The 25,342-nt window shown below is 35.4% G+C and overlaps 1 protein-coding gene across 2 annotated transcripts; it reads right to left on the reverse strand.

Annotated features, from left to right (window-relative positions):
• Positions 1 to 1,065: 1,065 nt before the first annotated feature.
• LOC149817912 (plant UBX domain-containing protein 7-like) lies at positions 1,066 to 25,063 on the reverse strand. Of its 2 annotated transcripts, none has more exons than XM_089985606.1 (10): positions 24,716 to 25,063; positions 23,651 to 23,778; positions 23,450 to 23,542; positions 6,295 to 6,490; positions 5,404 to 5,481; positions 5,243 to 5,311; positions 4,463 to 4,606; positions 4,222 to 4,321; positions 1,672 to 1,937; positions 1,066 to 1,386 (listed from the first exon to the last, which is right to left on the reverse strand). In XM_089985606.1, the coding sequence occupies exons 1-10, from the start codon at positions 24,812 to 24,814 to the stop codon at positions 1,225 to 1,227; spliced, it is 1,335 nt and encodes a 444-aa protein (XP_089841732.1). In that variant the 5' UTR covers positions 24,815 to 25,063; the 3' UTR covers positions 1,066 to 1,224. The 2 variants fall into 2 exon arrangements, with proteins under 2 accessions (XP_089841732.1, XP_089841731.1); XM_089985605.1 differs by having other exon boundaries at positions 1,672 to 1,961.
• Between the last annotated feature and the right edge of the window lie 279 nt (positions 25,064 to 25,342).

Consider the following 25,342-nt stretch of genomic DNA (forward strand, 5'->3'; position numbering starts at 1 on the left):
AAAAGGTCCAAGACCAAGAAGTGAGTAATCTACACCAAGCATCTTTCTTATGGTTAAACTTAATTTCTTAGTCCTCATGGAAAAGAAAAAGAATCTCATTCTTTTTTTTTCATTTTCAAGAGAAGATCAGAGAAATCCTATTTATTGCTGTTTTTTCAGATGTCTGAGAAAAACATGAATAAAAAAGCTCGCATGGTATGATATCTGCATCACCTGATCAATTTTACGGTAATTTATCTTTCTTGGTATGCAAAAATTCATTGTGAGATGCTCCATTTTTCCCATTGATGCCGAACATAAACATGTGCTCAAGAAATAACTGTGCATACATTAATAAAGAATGTACAGATTCTCCATAAGAGGAGCCATGGTTTGGCCCAATGGCCTAGGAAGTAACGTTTGATTGCACAGACAGGACTGTTAGAACAGTCGTGTGGATAATCTAGGCATGTAGGGACCGTCCTGAACAAGCTGAGTAGGACATTTCCTATGTCGAGCATTTGTCTCAACTGAACAAGTTCACTATTCTTCACGTCCTGTGTTTTGACTCATTCGAGGCGGACAACACAGACAGATAAATTGTCCAATTGGTGATGGGTTATATTTCCCAAATTAGGGAATTACAGAGGTCCAAATATCTTATGACGAGATGCAGAGATGGTGTTGACGACACTGTTGTTATAGAGCTCCAAAATCCGGAGTTTCGAGAGCCACAATCTACACCAGAATCTAGCCAAAGAAATAGTTCTCACCCATTTGGAAGGCTTCAAACTTTGTTAATTTCGAGAACTGATCCAGAATTGAGCCTTGGAAGCCAATAGTAGTGAGATTGAGGAAGCAGAGATCAGGTGGGGGTTTGGGTTTGGGGTCGGGTCAAGGTATTCTCGCTACAAACTCGACCCACTGACAGCCGTAGACAAAACCGGCTCAAATTACAGCAGCTCGGTTGCACAGTTGAATCCACACAATGGAATGGACTGCCTACCAGACAAGGCCGTAATTTCATTTAATGGGAGGGCATTGCATCTTTAAGAGTTCCTCCGAGAAAATATTATATACATTAAAGGGAAAGGAAGAGATAATATAGCATTAATAACTCAGTGATAGATATATCAGAACGCCACAATTGGGGCGTGGCAAGGGAGTGAACATGAACAGAGAATGGAGAATCACATGCAATCATTTCCCTTTAAATATTGCAATGGAAGGACCTGAGCAGGAATACTACCATGTAAGTGAAACCATTGAGTTAGACAGCGCCGCTTCCTCAAAGTTTAGATTGCTATTGTAATCCAGATGCTTCGAGGCCCCCGGTATTGCCTGAGTCAAGCGAAATGGTCGTGATTCAGCTTCCTTCAAAATGGAGCAGCAGAAGGACCACAGCAGCTGTTGATGCATCAGAAACCAGTTAATATCAGATTTTGGATATTTACAAGAAGCATTGTGTTATATCGCCGACCCCAATTGTTTTGGGATGAGGGCGTAGTTGTTGTTGTTGTTGTTGTTGTACAAGAAGCATTGTGAATCAGCGTTAACAATATTTTCAAATTTCAAGTGAAATATCTATAGGACCTGCTGAGAAAAGGGGAATTTTGTTCTCAGCAATAAAAGATGTATAGCTTCTATAGACGGATCAGAAAGATGCCAAGTGACTGAATTGGGATGACGTACCTGTATCGGATCTGTTCGAAGAAAGTTCCTCCGGTGTCGTTGGCCATCAGGAAGACGGACCAAAATCTTACAAAGCAGGCTGCTGTCGCACTTTGGCTCATCAGGTAGCTCAGGGTACTTAGGCTTTGTGCTCTTGGGAACTTCAGGCTCATGCTCCTTCTCGGGTTGCTTAGAATCGTCACCAGAAAGCAATGCAGGTTGTTTTACATCCTCAAGAGAGGCAGCTATCGCTTTCAAAACTTCTTCATCTTCTTCATTGGGATTATCTGGTAGTGATGAAGCCTCTGAAACTGTGTCAGTGAAGCGTGCAGAACATCACTGAACTATCATATATGGCAAAATAACATGGCTATTTAAGGGATATAACTAGCCACTTCTTTGATGTCAAAAGTAAAAAAGAAAAAAAAATGTGAAGTGCAATAACTATTGACAAGGCATAAGGTACAAATGATGAATTATGAAACCTAACAGTTGCCGAAGTTTTAACCACAGATTACTCGGTTATTGCATATCAGAATTTTGTACCCCAATACACAGATTTGAAACTCAATCTAATTCTGTTTTCTACCATGTCACATGCAAAATACAAGCAGTGGTCTTTGAGTAAAGAGGCATAAATACCATGGCTTGAAGATGAGTAACATTAAAGCCACAATTAAAATTATAAGAAAATAAGGTGCCAAACATAATTAGCAAGAAAAGAAAACAACAAAAATAATTTAGAAACAGCAGATAGTAAAAATCAACCACTAATGTTCTTTACCAGTTTTAAGAATAAACATTATGACCAACAGCAAAGCCAAACTAACAACTCAGACAATCACAAATAATCATAAAGTTATACCAAGTTTTTAACATGTGTCAAGCATACTTAGCAAGAAAAGAAAACAAAATAATTTAGAAACAGCAGATAGTAAAAATCAACCACTAATGTTGTTCTTTACCAATTTTAAGAATAAACATTATGACCAACAGCAGATAGTAAAAATTAACCACTAATGTTGTTCTTTACCAATTTTAAGAATAAACAACTCAGACAATCACAAATAATCATAAAGTTATACCAAGTTTTTAACATGAAATTAGTCAATTGGTATTAGTTATGTAACAAGAATTGAACATAGACTAAGTTAACAAAGATCACACTAAGGTTTAAGATCCAGGAGTGTAGTCTATAGATTTAGGCTACATTTACTGAAAAGCGATGCAAGATGAGACCAATTAACCTGAAAGAGGATCACTTTCACCTGAATCTTTATCCAGTGAACCCCTTCAGCAGGTGATTGGAAAACCATAGCATCAAAGGACAAATGATCAATCAGGACTCAGATCCGAACCAACTCAACTATAAATTTAGCCACATCTTTCTCAAGTGAAAGCCCAAAATGCTGTCTGGCACAGCCAACGTGGGGCGGGCCAAGTCAGCCCAAGTATGCATAATAGGAATCAACCAAATGGGCAGCTCAGTTGTTGACCTCTGGACTGTCCCAATTCCAGGTATGCAATGAACAAGGCAAGAAGAATAAATTTATGTGTCACTCGCTCGCATGCATTTGTAAGTATGTACTTGCCTGCATACGTATAGGTGTACAGGTGAAACAGTTAGACCAATACAGTTACAAAAAATAAAAGGAATGGAAGACCATATGCATATACCCATGTACTTGACTACATATGTATAGGTGAAACAGTAAGACAAACACCCTTACAAAAATAAGATGAATGGAAGACCATATGCCACTGCCCACAAAATCCTTTCTGAATAATCCCCAATTTAGAACAGTAAAGGAAGTTAAAACCATTTCAAAGTAAAAGGAAATTTATATGGAATTAAAAGATTTGATAATTCAATGTGCAAACTTCTAGAAGGAAAAAGAGATGCATGTCATACTTCAATTTTAAAAGTAAAAGAAAAATTACATGTATTTAAAAGATTTGATAATTTATTGTGCAATCTTCTGGAAGGAAAAAGATATGCAAATCGTACTTCAATTTCAACTTTCTAATCATAAAAAGAAAATGGAAAATTACAGAATGTACACTAAAGATATAAGATATGGGTTACCCATCAAAAGTCCAGCCAGTCATATGAATGCATGAGTAGCTGCCATTACAGTGTGCATAAATGGTATGCAGATTCTGTCAGACAGACACTTAGCATGTGTGTTCCACGTTGACATGACATGAAACCAGAAACAACACAAAGCACACCACAGTACTTCGCAAAAAAAGTCAACATCTGCCAGACACGGTCAACATGTTCTTAACTTTATCTTTTTCCCATTGGAAAAAAATCATTTATTTTTCTATGATATTGATTCTTTATTTTCTATTCCTACCTCTCAAACCTCTGGACAGACTAGACTTTTGTGTCTTTCAGACTTCTTCCAATATGGAAGGAGTATTAACATGAGTGAAAGGAAGCACAGTAGGGGCAAACAAAAAAGGTGTAAGTTCTATTCCTTTGCCAACACACAACTGTTGGGATGTATGTATCTAGATATCCAAGTCAATGCGAAATAGCATGCAGAAAAGAATTCAACTAAATACCTGACTTTGGTGTACCATTTTGAGTATTTTCTCTCATTCGCTTGCAGGGGTGAGCAATATGATGATCCTTAGGACCTTTATCCATGTATGGAAGAAGGTCCTACATTAGCACATAACAAAAACAAAAAAGCATCCATCAGATTAAGCAAAACAAACAGCATCATTTCAAACCATGATGATTAACAAAATCTTCATATGGTATTATATAATAAGAGAATAAGAAAAACAAAAACGTTAGTACCTCTAACAAACTCTCCGGTTCAACCATGCCAAACCATGAACGCATTTTTTGCCCTGTGATGGGGTCAATGACTAGAACAACAGGGATATTCACCAGATTATAGTAAGTGCAGACCTTTTTACCCTCAGAGGTATCATCATAAACCTGAAACAGAATGAAAAGATCTTCAAAGAGATACTGAAACAAATAAATATCAGGGCTATATCATACTTGTGTTAGAACAGTGGTATTGGATGATATACTTACTTGCTATTGTACTTGCACATGATGCCACTTATAGCGTCATATGATGTCATCTTCTTGCTTTTCATTGTTTTGGCCATGCCAGTTACGAGTGAAAATTATTGCAAACATGATCCATATTAATCCTTTATAATGCACCACTTAGGGCTATGTCATATAAATGACAATTATGCCGCACCTCACCTAAGAAGAAACTTTAGGGGCCAAGGGACATTAACTTCTCTCTTTCTCTTCTTCTCATTCATATTCTCTAATCTTAATAGGCTTGGTTAACACCAAATGTAAGCCTACCACATGCACTACCAAAGGGTAGTCACTACATAATAGTATCTTTCAAGCACTTTTCCATCAGATTATATGGTTGCACTTTAGACTAAATCAAACTCAGGTCAAGATCTATAAAATTGATTATATGGTTGCACTTTAGACTAAATCAAACTCAGCGTCAAGATCTATAAAATTGATTATAGAACTAAGGCCATCGAAAAAAATATGGTATCGAGAAACAAGGCTATGAGCATTAGGTCAGTAAAAAACCTGCCAGAAGATGAAACCACTGCTGATTGTTTGCCCAACAGCTTCATTTGCCCAAGTATCTCTATTCAACTTCATTGGTTGAAACAATTACAAGTTGAGTGGAAACCAGCCCCAAGATGTTCAAAATAGCAGTAAATGAAAGGAGCAGCAAAATAGATTACCATGTGAGAACTGAATTCCTTTGTTGATTGCAAGTTCACAATAAGCCACTTACCCGCCTGAGAAGCTTCTAACTTTGCCTGCAGTCATCAACAATAATATCATACTATGAAAAGTTGAAAACACTAATATGTGAAAACTGATATCAAATGCAAATAAATCTGTGTCTGGACACAAACATACTACAATATAACCATTATCAAGGGGAAAAAAAGGGAGAAAAGGAAATGATATGGGATGCAAATGCACAAACATAATGAATACACTAAAGCCATTAATTTAGCAAAATATCGCCAATGTAAAGAAAGAATTTTCCTTTTTATTGGAGGAACGCCAACCTATGAACTAAGACCCTCATAAACATGCTCCCTGCTCACAACATAATCCAACCTATACTGGAGAGATTGCCCTGATCTCAAACAATAACAACATAGTCATGAAACAAACATTAAGGAACTGTCCAAGTATTTTGGATCCTCAGCAAGATCCGAAGGGGAAAAAATGAATTTGTACCCAGGGATGGTGACAGTCATTGGCATGGTGGTCCATTTGGCATAGAAGAAATGGTAAAATTTTCCATGATAAAGTTCAAACTTCAAACCTATGAAGAAGGGTTTCAATACAAGAAACAATCTGAATTAGAGTCAATATGAAAATCTGTACACTGTTAGATGAACTAATGCCAATACGAAAACCTCCACTGAATAAAGTTGAAACAAGCACTATCCATAGTCTATCACTACAGAAAATACAAAAAAGAAAGAAAAGCAAAAATGCGAGATACTAGATAGATTTAACATTTATGAAAAACAAAAAAATATCAAATACGAGTAAAAGCAAGAAACATATGAATATGAATTTAAATAACAAAAAGAACTAAAGATGTTGTGCACCTGCTCAAAAGTCCCTTGATACATCAAGGCAAATGGAGGTCGATATAGGGCAGCAAGATTATCTCGAGAACCCTCGCTTGTAGAGGTAGCAGCTCGATTCGAATCCCAAACATCAACATGTTTAGCCTCTTCCGTGAAATCTCGAAATGCAATAAGTGAATTTGGTTGTTGTGAAGGATAGGCTGACCTTCGATTTCTATAACCAAAAGAAGAGAAAACAAGGACTTACCATTTGGTAAAAGATAAACAGAATACTGCTCCCACAGAAAAATGATATAATCACATTATGAAAGAATTCATATCTATTATAATGAAAATCAATTCCTAAAGCAAATTACACGAGTTATCCTAATATTAGCAACAAGATTAGATGATCAGAGATAATCAGACTTACCATTCCCACCAAAAGATCATAGATATCAGGAAAAGGACTATTTTCTGAACCTTTATTGATGCAACCAACAAGCACCACACTTTTTTCTTTTTTACCAGAATATGAATTAAAACATAGTGTTAGAGGAAAGATCACTACAAAAAAATCTTTTTGTACATGTGTGCTTCCAATACCGATCCTTACAAGGGCAAGCAAAAGTGATTTCCAGAGTGCTTACATAAGTCTTTGCCCTCTTCAGAAAAACAAGCTGAAAAGGTAAAGAGTGTTTAACAACTTGAGCTAACAAAAGTCAAGAATGAGGCTAAAAATATGAAAAATCACCAACAAAGGAATATAGAAACTTAAACCAAAACTTCATTGATGGCATACTTTTCCATCATATTATCTGTAAAGATCAGACACCATAATGATGCATTTAACAGAGAAATCTGAGCACTAATCATGTGTGTGCGCATGTGAGAGAGAGAGAGAGAGCTTCTGGGTACTGAACCTATATTTAGGAAATTCGGAAACATCAGCTAAAAGATGAAAAATGCATCACGATAAAATTTCATAGTTTCTTTGAAGTAGTTTAGTGATACACATTTTGGTATTGTAAGAGTTCTTGACACTGTAGCCTAGGAATCATGGAAAAGCAATATCTTCTTTGTGTGCAGAGAGCTTCATCTAGGCCTGTTGAAACTTTTGCCAATTTTAGCCTTTCAAATGTACGAGAAAACTTCCAGAAGTGGAGAAAAATGTTGCAAATGCTGAGAAGCAGAAATCTTTTAATGAATTTAAGTATCAAAAGAAACCCCCATGGCCTCCCAAGGAATTGTATTTTCAACTTAGCAGGATAAACATAAAGAGTAAAAGCAAAACACAGAGAGACCTATTTCAAAATTTCCAGATACTTTGAGATTGCATCCCTGGCTGAATTCCTTACATGATCAACAGCTTGCCCTCAAGTCCACTTAAATAACATTGATAACATGCACATCTATGATGGAGGACAGAACTACATGGCTAGAAAAGAGTCTACAAAAAAAATAGTCTCGGTGGAAGAAGGTATTCACCAGAAGACAGACATCCAAGAAAAATGTTCAAAAATAATATATCACCAATTTAGTAAGTTGCATGCTACCTGAAGGACGATCCAGACTTCATTAAGGTAAAAAATTACCTACAACCTCATGAATGACTGCACAAGACTCTAAGGAAACGACTTTGAATATATAAGGTTCAATAATGAACCAATACACATGCACATGAAGTGCGAATATACCCACTAAAGGGGAAAACACAAGCACATAATGTGCTAACACATAAACCCACAAAGGGGCAAAAATGCCTATAAGGCATAAGTTAATATTATTGAAGAGAGAAAGGGTGTAACACCCATTACATGGAGCAAAAGCTCCTCCAAAGGAGTGAGTAAATTACAAGGGGGAGACCCCTTTGGGGAGCCTCCCTAGGTGGTGCAAACCACAAAAAATGAAAAACAAAAAAAAGAAAAAGAAAAGTAAAATTACAAACACATTTCTAATGGAATATGCGTAAAAAGGGGAAATGACTAAACTACCCCTATGCCTAATAATAGAGAAATATATATTTTATATATATAATTAGGAAGATACATATGCATATATACCATATATGTATATGTATCATCCTTTATATATATAAAATATATATAAGATTACAAAGATTGAATGATACATTTTAACACCCCCCCTCAAACTTTGCGTGGGAGAACGAAAAGATTGAAGAATGCAAGAGGAAGAATCTCAAGGCTTCAAGAGCCTTCAGTCCGAATGTCATTGAAATTTGCAAATGTTTTCCTCCAAAGCCTTTAACGATGAACACCTTTCATGATCTATCCAAGGTACTTCTTTTTCTCTCATCTTCAAGATCCTGTGGAACAAATCAAGAAAAGGTCCAAGTAAAAAATATTTTTGCACTTTAATCAAGTGAAATATTCCAAATAAGATGAATTAACCAAAAATCATATCATATAATTCATCCAAAAGTAATGGTGCAAAAAGATATTCTATGCATAGTAAAAACACAATTATTTCATTTGAAGTACAGGATTTGATGGAACAAGATAATTACTTATGTATGCAAAATGATTTTAGAAAACCAATTTTTCATAATCATATACCATGTTGAAGAGGGAGCGGAAACAAATTACAATAATGCATAATGCATTCATAAACTCCAACATTGGACAAACATAACCTCATAACGAGGAATAACATAATGGTCCACAAGGGACACCACAAGAAGCCTACGAAGAGGCATAAGTTGCACATAATTTATTGAATGAGGGTCAAAAGGCCATAATGAGCATATGCATATAATATCATGAAATGAATCAGCACCTAAAAGAGTCATTAATGATCATGCTCCAATCATACTTTAGTCAAGTAATATTATATGAACTGATAAGATAGAAAGACAAGTGTTATTGATTTTAGCAAGTCCTTTGAAAGCGATTTCAAGAAGGAAATGCTCAAAAAAGTGTATAAAACACAAGAGTTCAAAAGGTTTTAAGTCCACTTAAAAGGCAAAACAATGAGAGTTATTTGAGTAGAGAACCTTACACATTTAGGAACATCTCACTCAAATGATTGCAATTACAAAAACTCATTTTGCATATCAAATATAAAAGGTGACCAAAAAATCAATTTGATTTTAAAATATGCATATTAATGATATGATTCACTTGTATCTTTAAAAGACAAAATATGAATGAAATTTCACAAATTTCAACAATAATTCATCCATTACAAGCAACTACCTCATTAGTCCTCCAAAACCCACAAATCAAGTGTGTAAGCTACTAGATCAAGAACATAAATATAATGTCATTAAAGGCCAAGGACACACACAACGGTGTATAAAAGAACCTCTTGTCTACATGTAATAATACTTGAAATGAGTGCATCAACGATAATAACAAGAGAATGCACGCCAACATGGATCAAAAGCATCTATTGTCTACGTAAAAATACACTCAAAACCAAGTATGTTCAGCTACTAGAACAAGAGTATCAAGCCAACCATGGGCTAAAACACAATACATCTCTTGTCTACATAAAATGGCACTTGAAATAAGTGAAAGAAGTCAACCATGGGCATACATCTCAGCGACTAGAACAAGGACACAAATGCCAACATGGACTAAAATCACACACCATGGTGTGAATCAACGTGCCTTGTCTGTTAAAATGTATCCATCCATTGTTGTAATTAGATATATTTTATATATATAAAAGATGATACATATACATATATGGTATATATGTATATGTATCCTCCTATTTATATATATATATAAAATATATATTTTCCTTTTGTTTAGCCGTAGGGGTATTTTAGTCTTTTCCTCTGTTTTACGCACATTCACTTTATCAATGTGATTGTAATTTATTTTATTTTTCTTTTTCTTTTATTTTTTATTTCTTTTTTCTCAAGTACCAAAAGGTACCTTGGGGGGCCCACTCAAATAGACGTTGGGCCCCTTCCAACGGTCACATTTGTGACCGTTGGAGGGGCTCCAACGTCTATGAGTGGAGCCCCTCCAAGGCTCCTTTTTGTTGTTATAAATAGGGGCTCTCCCCTTTGTATTTCTTAATCCTTGAGGGAGCTCTTGCTCCATTGTAACGGGGTTTTTACCCCTTCTCCATTATTTCTTCAATGATATGCAACTTATGACTTTATGTCATATTTTTCCCTTTTTATGGGTTTTATGTGTTAGCACATTATGTGCTTGTGTTGTTTCCCTTTAATGGGTATATTTGCACTTCACGTGCATAGGTATGGGTTCATTATTGAACCCAATATTTTTCAAGTCATTTTCTAACATGGTATCAGAGCAAGGTTGAGATCGAGTTGCTCTTTGGTGCATCGGGAAGCGTGGTATTCAAGAATTTGTTAAAGAAAAATGGTGAAGTATTTGTTTCTCTCTATTGTCTTTCTTATAGTTATTCGGTATGCATTCTATTTCTTTGAGTATTGTATGAAGAATGTAATATGTTCTTTTCTTTATGTGTGCTTTTTGTCATTATGTTTTTTTTGAGTTACTTACTACTCCATTGAATCGTTTTTGTATGTTTTTCTTTGAAAAACTTTAAATGATAACTTGTTTGGCGAAAAATTAGATATATGATTGCACAAAACTTGCTTTAATGGGTCGGTAAAAATTTATGACCGTTGGAACTTTGAATTTACATTTTAAACCTAACCTTGTTTATGAAAATACCTTTATATGAATGTTTAGTCTTTAAAGAAAGGTATGTTAAGATTAAAATGCTTGTGAAATGTAGTTTTTTGAAAAATGTTTGGCATATATGAAAAATTCCATATTATGTGTCCGTTTTATATAAGCAACATTTAATTAAGAAAGTTTTTTTATAATACCAGTTGAATTAAGTTTTAAAATGGTCTTATGGAATATGGTCATTTTCTTTACATCTTTACACTCTTAAGGATGTTTTCAACATTTAGAGAGTTCTCTCTCTTTTCAATAAGAGACATTTATATTTTTATGTTGTGATTGTCTCTTGTGGGTTTTGGTGTTTGCCCTTTTGTTTGTTCATTAGTAAATGTTGTAAGTGCTTAATGCACTCTTTTGCTTTTCTGCATATTTCATTACAAAAGTTATGGTCTTCACTAATGTTTATTGTGTACTTATTTCATTAGGAGTAGGTAATAATCTATTAAGTCATGTTTTTTGATAAAACTTAAGAGTTAAATTTTTCCTCAATAAATGTTTACTTTTTATTTAAGCCATAGTACAATCTTACTTATCATAAGGTTTTGTTAATGAATCTATTTTGTTGGGATTTCTTCCACTTTAATGGAGTTTTCTCCTTCTTTAGGAGTTGTATATGTTTTTTGTTCAAACTCTCCTTAAGAAGCCTTTCGGTCCTTATAATCTTCTTGTGAGTATATACTCTTTTATGAAGATTTCATGATTGTTTATCATTTTTAAGTTGCAATAGTAGATTTCATAAGTTTTTCAAACTTCACCATCTTTATGAATGCCTATATTGGCCTAAGTTTGTTATTTTTGAACTTCACCAACTTCACCGTTTAATTGCACCTTATGTCTTTCATAGTTAAGGCTTGTTTGTTCCAAATCGGTTCATACACATGATGTTGCTTAATATTTCATGTTATGTTGCATAATAAGCCTTTTTTGGTGTACAAGACTTCTTTTGAAGATTAAGCATAATTCGTGTTTATGCAAAATTGTTTTGATGGATTATATTGGACCTTTGATTCAATTTGTTAATCGGTCCTCTTTGTAAAAACTTTTATTTGGAAAATGATTCCTTATGTGTTTATTGCCCTTTTGTGGCATTTATGTTTGTCCATCACATGTTATTTAATGCATCATTTATTTGGCCTTAGTATTGTTATATTAAAGATGTTTGTCGAGGTGAGTTATGGGCACCTCGTGTTGTATCATTTTTAGATTGTCCACCTTCCATATTATAGATGGTTGTTGAGGTGAGTTATGGGCACCTTGGGACTCTAAAATGATTTGTTATTTGATCTCTAATTATGAGTGTATCACTCATTTTTTCTCTTGTGCCATTGATATTATGGATGCTTCTATGTAAATGTGATGGACATATGGTATTTGAAACCTTAAATGTTTTAAGGTACATTTAAAATCAAGATGTTTTGGGATTATAGCCCAACCTTTTATTTGTTTATGAATCTTATGAGTGCATTTGCACATTTGTGATTCCGTATGACGTGCTCGTTGTGCACATGTGTTCTTGTGTTTTTTCACAAGTGTTCTTGGTGTGTATGTTCACATATTTGTTCTAAAGAATATTATTTTATCGGTTGTAGTATCTTGTTGAAGATACGTTTTACTTGCATTTATTCCAAAATGCTATTATGAGTATTCTTTTTTAAAAGGAATATTGTTTCATTCGATGTTTATTTTCATTACAAGTTTATTGCCTCAAAAGTTTTTTCCTTTTATGCCCATTATCTAAGTGTCATCATATGTAGACAAGAATTTTATTACACCTTCGTGTATTTTTAGCCCTTTGTTGGCTTTTGCTCTCTTGGTCTAGTAGCTGAACACACTTATCTTGAGTGTTATTATATGTAGACAAGGCACGTTGATTCACACCATGGTGTGTGATTTTAGCCTATGTTGGCGTTTGTGTTCTTGTTCTAGTCGCTTAGATGTTTGCCCATGGTTGGCTTATTTCACTCATTTCAAGTGTCATCTTATGTAGACAAGAGATGTATTATGTTTTAGCCCATGGTTGGCTTATTACTCTTGTTCTAGTAGCTGAACATACTTGGTTTTAAGTGTATTTTTACGTAGACAATAGATACTTTTTAGTCCATGTTGGCATGTATTCTCTTGCTCTTGTCGTAGATGCACTTATTTCAAGTATTATTATATGTAGACAAGAGGTTCGTTTACACACCTTTGTGTGTGTCTTTGGCCTTTAATGGCTTTATATTCTTGATCTAGTAGCTTATACACTTGATTTATGGGTTTTTGGAGGACTAATGAGGAAGTTGTTTGTAATGAATAAACTATTATTGAAATTTGCAAAATTTCATTCATGACTTGTATTTTTCAAGTAAATCATCTTTTTGATATGCATATCAAGTTGATTTCTTAGCATTTAATCTATATATTAAGTACTTATGGTTTTTGCCACCCTTATATGTAAAATGTTTTTTTTCAATTAAGTGTGACTTTCATAAATGTTTTTAAAAACCTTGTGAACTCTTGGGTTTATTTTGCCTAAAGTATGCTTGGAGACTTCGTTTCTCTTATTTGGAACTTCACTACATGTTTGAAGCATGTTTTAGTTCTTTGAGTATTAATTCATATAATGATTCGTATATGCATATGCTCTTTATGTCCTTTTTTGGGCTCTCATTCAATAAAGCATATGTATGTTATGCCTCTTCGTAGGCTTCTTGTGGTATCCCTTAGTGGATCATTTTGTTATTCCCCATTATGGGGTTATATTTGTCCAATGGTGGATCTTATGAATGCATTATGCATTCTTGCCATTTTTGCATAATTTGCTTCCGCTCATTTTGTTTTAACATAATGTATGATTTAGAAACTTTGGTTTTCTAAATTTTTCGTTTCATACTAAAGTAACTATCATATTATGCATAAATTTTGCACCTTGTTAGGAATGTTCCTTTTTGAGTAAGTGCAAAGATATTGTTTACTTGTTCTTTGTTGTTTTCTTTTCTCAGGATCTTGGAGATAGGACAAAGGGAAGTACCCTGGATGGTTCGGGAAATGGGTTCATCATTTGAAGACAATTGGAGGAAGGCTATTTCAAGTTTCATTGCATCCTTGCCGAAGCCTCGTGGAGTTTTGCCCTTTTTTCAATCTTTTCGTTTCCCTGCAAAGCTTGAGGGGGGTGTTAAAATGTATTCATCCATTGTTGTAATTAGATATATTTTATATATATAAAAGATGATACATATACATATATGGTATATATGTATATGTATCCTCCTATTTATATATATATAAAATATATATTTTCCTTTTGTTTAGCCGTAGGGGTATTTTAGTCTTTTCCTCTGTTTTACGCACATTCACTTTATGAATGTGATTGTAATTTATTTTATTTTTCTTTTTCTTTTATTTTTTATTTCTTTTTTCTCAAGTACCAAAAGGTACCTTGGGGGGCCCACTCAAATAGACGTTGGGCCCCTTCCAACGGTCACATTTGTGACCGTTGGAGGGGCTCCAACGTCTATGAGTGGAGCCCCTCCAAGGCTCCTTTTTGTTGTTATAAATAGGGGCTCTCCCCTTTGTATTTCTTAATCCTTGAGGGAGCTCTTGCTCCATTGTAACGGGGTTTTTACCCCTTCTCCATTATTTCTTCAATGATATGCAACTTATGACTTTATGTCATATTTTTCCCTTTTTATGGGTTTTATGTGTTAGCACATTATGTGCTTGTGTTGTTTCCCTTTAATGGGTATATTTACACTTCACGTGCATAGGTATGGGTTCATTATTGAACCCAATGTTTTTCAAGTCATTTTCTAACATTGTCTACATATAATAACACTCAAGACGAGTGTGTTCAGCTATTAGACCAAGAAAACAAAGCCAACAAAGGGCTACCAACACACAATGGTGTAATAATATGTCTTGTCTACATATGATGACACTTAGATAAGAGGTATAAGAGGAGAAGACTTTTGAGGCAATAAAACTTGTAATGACAAACATATAAATAAAACATTGGACAATATTTTGAAAATAAATATGTGCACATATGCACAACAAGAACACTTGGAACACTTGTGCACAAAAGCATGTAAAAGTATCTTTAACAATATACTATAATCGATGGCACGATATAAATGTAAGAACATACACATACCAAGAACACTTGGAACACTTGTGCACAAAAGCACAAAACACGAAATCACAAATGTGCAAATGCACTCATAAGATTCTTAAGCAATAAAAGGTTGGGCAATAATCCCCAACACCCTTGAATTAAATATACCTTAAAACATTTAAGGTTCCAGGACACCATATATCCATCACATTTATATATAAATAAGAGCATCCATAAGATCAATGGTCAAAAGAAAACGAGTGACACACTCATAATTAGAGATCATATAACAAATCATTCTAGAGTCTCAAGGTGCCCATAACTCACCTCAACAACCATCTTTAACATGGTAATTGGACAATCTAAAATGACATAACACAAGGTGCCCTTAACTCACCTCAACAATCATCTCTAATATAACAATAAGGCCATAAAAAAGGATTGATGCATCATATAACTTGTGATGGATAAAAATAAATGTCATAATGAACACTTAGGGAAATCATTTTCCAAATATGTGATTTTACAAAGAGGGTCAATTCAAAGGTCCAACATAATTAATCACAACAATATGCCTTCTAATAATTTTGCATAAATACGAAATTATGTTCAATCATGATCATTATCAAAAGACTTAATAAACACATCATGAAATATTTAAGCAATGTCATGTGTGAGGACGGATTTGGAATAATCCAAGAATCAAATCAAGCCTTTATAAATTGCAATTATATGCATACCAAGATGTAATGGCAATAATCTTAAATGAGCAAATTTAGGACAACATGTAACAAGATATTGCAGAAGCACTTATAATGATAAAAGAAATAATCTAACAAGTCCACTAAGGGACAAAACAAGCCCTAAGGAAGGCAATATATAGCATCTTTTTATTGAAAAGAGAGTACCATGTGAAAATGTCTATGAATAGACAATACGCATACAAGCATGAATACTTTATAAAAGAAGTGTACGAAGACACTCTCACAACACTTGAACAAAATACGCAAAAAGCATAATAATAGCAAACATGCAATGATGCATGTATTTTATAAAAGGAGCAAATGCTTGAGACTCTCAAGCTTTCACAAAGATGGTAATATTTTAAAAAATCTCATAAAAAAACCAATATTAAAAAGAAGCTTATAACAATCATGAAATCTTCGCAAAGAGTATATACTCATAAGAAGGCCTCTCAAAGAGAGATCCAACAAACAAAATTCTCAAATGAGGGTACATACGAAAGGAAGAGGAAAAACTTTATTAAAGTGGAGAAAATCCCAAAGAGAATACTAGGATTGCGTTATGGCATAAATCTATAAACAAAAATTCATAATATTATATGACTTAATAGATTATAACCAATGGCATGAATATGTTTTAAATAAACACAACATGAACTATTTAAAACATATGTAATAAGTATGCAACATTAATGAAGACCATAAATCTTATAATAAGACATATTCTTGAAATTAAATTGAAAAATGAAAAGAGAATAACCATATTTTATGAGATCATTTTTAAAACTTAATTCAACCAATATTATAAAAATGCCTTCTTAATCAAACATTGCTTGTATGAAAAAGAGCTCATTAGGTAGGAAAATAAAACATCATTTTTCAAAGACACATGTTATTATGAAAAAACCTCATATAGGACATTTTAGAGGGTAAACACATACATTTAATATGAAATAATTATGATGAGAGTATGTGAGCAATGTTACATCTCTCACAAACATTTTACTTCTAACATAACTTTCTTTAAAAAACTTATTTTTCAAGAAAAGACATACAAAAGAGAATAATATAAAAAGTTCAATGGAATTGTTAAGAATCCAAACTCATAATGACATGGAGAAAAAAACATATCTAATTCTTTATAATGCTCAATACTTAAAGAAATATAATGCATACCAAATATTTTTAAGAAGCAAAAGAGAGAAACACATATGCAAAAACATAGCTAATTCTTCATAATGCATAATACTTAAAGAAATATAATGCATACCAAATAATTTTAAAAAGCAAAAGAGAGAAACGAGAACTTCACCATTCTTCTTTAAAATTTCTTGAATAGCACGCTTCTCAATGCAACAAAGAGCAACTCGATCCCAACCTTGCTCTGATACCATGTAAAGAAACGGCTTTGAATATATAAGGTTCAATAATGAACCAATACACATGCACATGAAGTGCGAATATACCCACTAAAGGGAAAAACACAAGCACATATTGTGCTAACACATAAACCCACAAAGGGGCAAAAATGCCTATAAGGCATAAGTTAATATTATTGAAGAGAGGAAGGGTGTAACACCCATTACATGGAGCAAAAGCTCCTCCAAAGGAGTGAGTAAATTACGAGGAGACCCCTATTTATAACACAAGAGAGGAGCCACATAGGGGGCTCCAAAAGGAGTCGTTGGGAGCCCCCAACGGTCACATTTGTGACCGTTGGGGGCTCCCCAACGACTCTTTGGGGAGCCTGCCTAGGTGGCGCAAACCACAAAAAATAAAAAAGAAAAAAAAGAAAAAGAAAAGTAAAATTACAAACACATTCCAAATGGAATATGTGTAAAAAAGGAGAAATGACTAAACTACCCCTATGCCTAATAATAGAGAAATATATATTTTATATATATAATTAGGAAGATACATATGCATATATACCATATGTATATGTATCATCCTTTATATATATATAAAATATATATAAGATTACAAAGATTGAATGATACATTTTAACAAAGACATCTGTAAAACAAAATCTACAGAGATTGCATGTCTGCACACATATAACATCATCAGAGATGTCAAAGAAAACCTGTTTGGACAGCATATCTGACTGACAAAATTAACCAATTTTACTTGATTTGGTAGAACCAACACCAGGTCGGAATACCAACTGCTAAGATGCTTTCAAACACAAATCCAATAAAAATCCAGAAAGAAAATTCAATCCTATATATACATATATACATATATATATATATGTGTGTGTGTGTGTGTGTGTGTGTGAAATTAGACAGCTTTTCATGCAAAAGTTAGATCACATAACAGTAGTGAACTATCTGGATTTAATTCTGGTGGAAGTGTCTACATAGTACATATCCACATCAAAATCTAATAGTGCCAGGTCCGATTAGGATGGATTCCACCTAGACAAGACCAAACCTGGTCTGCTCACACCTCTAAACTTCATACAAATGAGATGTATGCACAAAAGCATATAAGCAGTCACATACACATGTTTCGTCATGCATTTAGGCTTTGCTTTTGGCAACAAGCCATGAGCATTACCACGTGGATATGATGCCATTGACAAGCCACATATGAATACATGATTAAAAAGAAAAATGAAGCACTTTCGTCATGTTCTCATTCTTGGAATATTATCTAACATAGAATGCTATATCATTAGTGCATAAAATGCACATTTCATCCACAATCAAAATGTTTATTAGATCTCTGTACAAAAAAATTTCCTTAAATGGTTGCCCTATCACTAGCATATTTCATCATTAAATTTTCAAAAGGCAGATAAATCATGACATTTTTAAACATCAGCAACGTCCTCTATACTTTCACCTCATCAACTTCCTCTTCTTTCCTCCACACCCATTCCACAATAAAAAAATATTCAAACAAAACCACCTCTATGATGGCGCAAATAATGGATATCCTCAGATGCAAATCCTTGCATGACCACTGCCTATATCCTTCTCACTTGCAGGTTATTAAGGAAAATGTATATGAAAGGGAGACCGTTACAGCCATATCCACAATGATGGATAAGAAGTGGTGCTCTGACTAAATTCCCAGAGCTTTAAGAGAACAGATTGTTTATTTCCCTCTGAATTAAAACTTTAGCATGTGACTAGGCATTTCTATGGGAAATTCAGGCACTGGTCCATCACCTAGAAAGCACCTAGTTGTAGGGCCTTTGTAGGTAAGTCCAACTCCGATCCACTAGAGTAGGCTAGCTCCTCACAATCCACCTTAGCTAGCATGCAGGTTCTCCTCCAAACCAAACTCTCTAACTCAATTCATCCTCCTGTTTCTACTCTTTTTGAAGCTCTTTAATACAAAACAAAGTGGGTCCAGGGTGTACACAGGGACAGATACAAGGTCAAAATACAAAATAGAAACTGAAAATTACAGAAATACACAACTGATTCTGTACACAACTTGGACACTGCAAAACTCCATAAAAAATGCAAAAACTTCTCGGCATAGGGGGCTCTAATTTTAAGTGTGTTATGAAGTGAGTCTAATGTCCAAATTTGAGGCAGGAAGCATGAGCCAATTCATAGTTATTCCAAAACGGCGAAATCACTCCGTCATAGCCTGGTCAAACTCAAAGCACGCACTCTCAACTATCTTCAGATGAAATCTCAGCCTCAGAGCACGTGCAGATTAGGAGAACCAATCATACAAAGACTACAAAGCTTCAGGTCGCTCTGCTCAGGAACTGCACACACTTCACACCAGAAAAATACTCCAAAAATGGCGAGTTTGCTTGCACAATCCCTGGTCCAGATCCATGTATACACAATTTGCCGCCTACAGTCCAAAATTGGCACAAAATGCACAAACAGAAATGGAGATCTATCGAACCATTTTTTTCATCCAAAATGCATGGTCCAAGTGTCAATTTCTAGTAAATCAATCATGTTGAACACGATCACAAAGGTGTCTAAATATGGCTTGAACACCCTATTAATCAAATCCATGAAAGTTGTGGGCACATTGGTGAATCCGAAAGGCATGATGATAAACTCATAGTACCCATATCTGGTTCGAAAGGTTGTCTTTAAAATGTCATCGCCACTAATTTTGAGTTGATGAGACCCAGATCTAAGGTTGATCTTTAAAAAAACTTTAGCTCTTTTCAGTTGATCGAACAAATCTTCAATATGAGGTAGTGGGTACTTACTCTTGATTGTGGCCTGATTGAACATTCGGTAGTCTATGCACAAAGTGCGCGAACTGTCGTGAATGCACATAACAACAGAAAGTAGGAAGATAGTAGATTCCGATGAGAATTCCAAGATACTCAACCCACACTTTAGTGTGCAAATGCTCAGATGTGATCTACAGAGTCGGATAAACACAATATTCTCAAGTGCACCAATGAAAAGTCCTCAGATGGCCGAAAAAATCAGATCGACATTGCAACATACTGAATGAGCAAAAATGGATAGAGAATGTATAGAACACTTGACTGAACCAATGTTGTTGAAAGCGCGCACCTTGAGCCTTGAGGCACACTTAAAAAACGCAAAGCCTCCGAGGAGCACTCCTCAGGGGGCTATGAGGCGCACGCCTCGGGCAGAGGCATAAGTCTCAGTTTTTTTGGGTGCCTCAACTTTTTAAGTTGCCCCCATTTGACCCTAAATTGAGGGAAGGCCCGAGAAGTTAGGGCACTCCCCTCTTTCTCTCTCAATTCTCGCTCTCCCTCTCTCATCTCTGCCTCTTCCTTTCTTTCACTCTTGTCACTCTACGTCTCCCTCTCACAGTCTCTCTCCCTCTCCCTCTCGTTGTCTCACTCGCTCTCATTCTCTCTCTCTCTCTCATTGTCTCTCTCTCTCCCCCCTATGTCACCCGAGTACGAGTATAAGTGCGGGTACAGGTACAAAGGGTACGACACGACAATTCCAAAAAACGTGAGTACGAGGACACGACTAAATATATACTGAAAATATATATTATATATCTAAAATATATATTATATATTGAAAATATAATATATAATATAATATAATATGGGACATGGCAAATGCCATGTCCAGGTACCAGTACTCGTGTTGACACGTGTCAACATGGGTACAACACCCTAAGTGTTGTGTAGCGGTAACATAGTCTCTCTCTCTCTCTCTCTCTCTCTCTCTCTCTCTCTCTCTCTCTCTCTCTCTCCCTCCCTCTCTCTCTCTCTCTCTCTCTCTCCCGAAAGGAAGAAGAAGAAGATTGTCTCTTTCTGCCGACAGGTTCTCTCTCTCATCTCTCTCTGTCTCTTGATATTAGCCATTCTCTAATGTGTTAAATGTAGAGTTGGTTCTAGTTTTTTTTTTATGTTAGCTAATATGCATTTTTTTATGATGACATGATGTTGAGAAATTTGATTGTTAGAGATTTTGTTACTTAATTTTTTATTAAATGCTCATATCTTATTTCTTAGATACTTAAATAGATCAAGTTGTTGCATTAATGTTACTTTTATATGTTAATCTCATATTTTTCAGTATTTATTTGAGACTTTTTATGTCTTATTGATTGTTGCTTCATCAATAAAACATTTCTTTTATTTATTTATATTTTTAGATATTTTTAAAGTATTTTTTAAGTTTTCAAAAAGAAAAATTGAGGCTTACACTTTACGCCTCGCTTCAGTTTTTGGTGGAGTGCCTCGCTATGCCTCAACATGAATTATCGTTCATATAGGTGTAGATCACTAGATCTAGGTCTGATCTAGCGTGCTAAATGATATACACGGCATAATTGCCGGTGAATTTCAGAATTAAGCTCAAAAGTCACCGGATTTACCTCAAAGATGCCAGCGGTAGCTCGATCTGCAGTATTAACGCATGATCCACTTGATCCTCATGATCTGAGATTCAAAATGGATCAGCTTGACACTCTGTGACTGCGATCTTTCTTCTGAAATGAAATTGAAGTGAGATCAACCATGAATTACACAATGGATTGACCGATGTGAATTACCCAGTGAGCACACTTAGAAGGAGCACATGGCTGCAGCAAACACATAACAGCTCAACTTGAGTTCTGAACCAGATCTGAGTTTCAGATCTAAGTGGAAGAAGAAAATTTCAGAAAAGAGGAAAGAATTCAAAGGAATTCTAGAGAGACAAGTTCGAGGAGGAGAGGAATTAGAGAGAGTACTCAAGTTCAATTCAATCCAATCATCCATCCATGCATAATGATTTTGGTGCCAATTGGGCCTATTTAAAGCCACTTGGGCCGATTTTGGATCAGACCCAATCCACATGCATGTTCCTAGCCCCAAAACTTGCATTACACCCTCTACTACTGAAATGAATGCCAAATTACATGAAATGAACTGAAAATAGTAAATACATCAAAGCAAAGAAAGCTAAGTAGGGGCTCAAGGTTGGAAACCAACCAAGCACACCATAACGACACCCAGGTCAAGTTGGGTCGTATCACCTAGGGAATCAATGAAGAAGATTTTTTATATTTTTATAATGTTTTAATTTTAAAGTTTTTTTTCTATATCCAATTTGTGACAATGGGTTGCCCTAAATGCATAAATAACTCAAAAAATAAGTGAATAAAGGGAAATGGAACAAACTTTATAATATATAGGTGGAGAGAGAATATAAACTCCATGCTAGAACATCCAAATTGTGCATTTACATATCTCCCTTTGTATAAGGTACATGCATGGAGAGATCGCACTCTGACCCCCACCACCGAAGAGAAGGAACAATAATATAAAGTACCTTTTGCAGGTACCACATGCAGCATGTGACTCTTGCCAGTATCCTGATAGCTTGGATCATCATGACCTAAGTGAGGGACAATGAAAAACCACACATGCATGCACACCCACATATGCATGAGCAGACACAAGCACAAACCCATACACATTTACAGAAGCATATGCATGCATGCACAGGCACACACAAACACACATTTACAGATGCATTTCCATGCACATACACATAAGAGGAAGGTATAATCAATAAAGAGGGAAGCAAATCAGCAGTTAATACAATTTGAAGAGAAGACCACAGAACACATTTGTCTCCAACACTATGAGCATGAGCAGATATAACAGAAGGTGAAAACAAAGCTAATGGGACTGATAATTAATCACAGACGAACCCTACATTCAAGGGGATGTCTTCCTTGATACAGGATATCTTGTATCAGAAAACACGATGACAAACATATAAAGCATGCATGGACGAGGGCACACAGATAACACTTCACATAAAAAATTGTAAGTATTCCAAGTGATTACAATGCTTCATTTATGCCCTAGCAACCCCCTAAGCAGCATGACACACATGTAAAGTTATCAGGCACCAAAAGCAACACAAACATAGAAAGATTTCTCACAAACTTGTAACAACCAATATATATTAAGGGCAAATGAAATCAATCACCTGCAACCATCACTCAATTTCATCTATGTTTTGAAGCTTGTTTAGATGATACATTAATTTTATCGACTGGCAAAATCCTTCCAGTAAAGCACTTTTGCTAATCTCATAGTACTACAAATGGGCAAATAAGACATCTACATCAATTTTTCCATTAGCCAAATCTCCATACATATTCCACAGATCATACATATTAGATTCACAATTCAAGAAAAATATTTACCAGATACCCAGGAGCAGTGTATAGTCACATACCCATAATTAAAGGAATCCGCATAAAGAGCTTCACGTTTCACAGGTAGAGGAGGGCGTATATCTTCATCCTCATTCTTAAGATCTTTTGGGTTACTGCAACAAGATTAAAATCAATAATCCCACAGTCCCAGAGAATCATTATTTTGGGGGAAACTAATGATGCTGCCTTATTCATTGCACAAATAAGTATCTTCAACATACTTGGAACTTGCAGGAGGCAACACAGTAGATGTTTCTGATGATGGGAGGACAGACGTCGATGCAGCTCCACTGCCATCATTTCCAACATAAAACAATTGAATAGCTTCTTCAAGCTGCCAATTGGTCACCTGCAAAGAGAAGTTCGGGTTGTCCCTTCTAATAAGTTGTTCAAGAACTTGTGCATCTAAAAAAAAGGATAGATACATATGCAACAATGCATTTACAGTTACAAGGAAAATAAGTACATTTTGAACCTATTTCATGAATTAAGTACCAGAAAAAAAAGGTATAGGATCTAGCAGTGAATTCATTGCCACCTTTTTACTTACAAATTAGTACTCACAAATAAACGAGCAGCGTGCAAGTGTTTTCTATTTATCTGTGTTGCCGCGTTGTGATTTCTCTTTCTCGTTCTGTTTCATTATGGTGGACCCTTGTCAGGCATTTAGTGTTTCAGTATTTTCATCATCTTTTGTCAATAGCTGCTGGATTGATTAGAACCGCACTATTTTAACTGAGGAAGCTTAGGGTCCAATCCAAGGGTCGTGTCACAAGGGCGTGGCAAAAAAGACATGGCACACACCAATCTTGAGTAATTTCCCAGTAAGAATACACAGGCAGGAGAGAGTAAATTGGGGTATCCCTGTGACATACTTGGGGGAAACACTAGTTTGACTAGCCACACAATACTATGCTCCACAGGGAGATAAGGGTGGCCACATGTAGTATTTAAGCCAAGACAATAAGCAGTGAAGGAAGGTACATTTGATCTCTTAAGCCATTTTATTTCCAATAAAATTCTCTTAAACTCGACTGCCAAGTTACCAAATGCAAACTGCAGAATCTTCAACATAAACGCATCAATCGCACTGCGCACAATACAGGCCTCATTGAAATCAAAGATCCTAATCAACATATCCCGTCTGCATTGAAATCTAAAAAGGTGCACCTCAGCCCTCTGTAACATAAACCCTAAATTTAAACAATGCAGCCAGCAGAAGTAATCTACAAATTCTGAGCTAAATTCCAATAAACAAAACGAGAGAAACAGAGAGGGAGGGAGACCTGAAGGAACTGCCGAGCCTTGTCGCTGGAGTCGCAGGCCGTAATCTCCATGAAGGAAACCAGCTTGCTCTGGTGATCGTCGCTTAATCCGCTATCCATCGAAATTTGGGCGGCAAGATTTAGCTCAAAAAAAACTAGGGCAAAAACAGCTGAAAGCCTCTAAGAAGGGGAAACGGAGGACGAATTCTAGGGTTAGGGTTCACAATCAAAAGAAAGGATGAGAAGGTGAGTAAAGAGTAGAATAGCAGCAGAAAGAGGAATGGGAGGACAAAGAGGAGGGAAGGGAAGGAGAAAGGAGCAGAGCAGCAAAGTATCAGAGTCTCCCCGCTACGCAAGGAAGGATTTCACCTTCACCATAACCTTCCCCTTCCCCTTCCCCTTCCCCTCTATTTATAGGTTACCCCCTCTGTTGGGCCAACATGTAAACGATTCGGATTCGGATTCGGATTCGAATTCGAATCGGAATCAGCTAATGCCAAGTTCAACTAATCGGATGTTGGATAAACGGATTCGAATTTGGATGTCGATTCGGATGGTGAAAAAGTTATATCATATATGCTTTTATAGATATAAACGGATTCAGATACTTGTCAAATTCGGACTCTGGTTGGATTCGTTAGCAATAAA

This window comes from Nuphar pumila, chromosome 13, assembly GCF_984573655.1.
Source record: "Nuphar pumila chromosome 13, dmNupPumi1.hap1.1, whole genome shotgun sequence".
Taxonomy (NCBI): domain Eukaryota; kingdom Viridiplantae; phylum Streptophyta; class Magnoliopsida; order Nymphaeales; family Nymphaeaceae; genus Nuphar; species Nuphar pumila.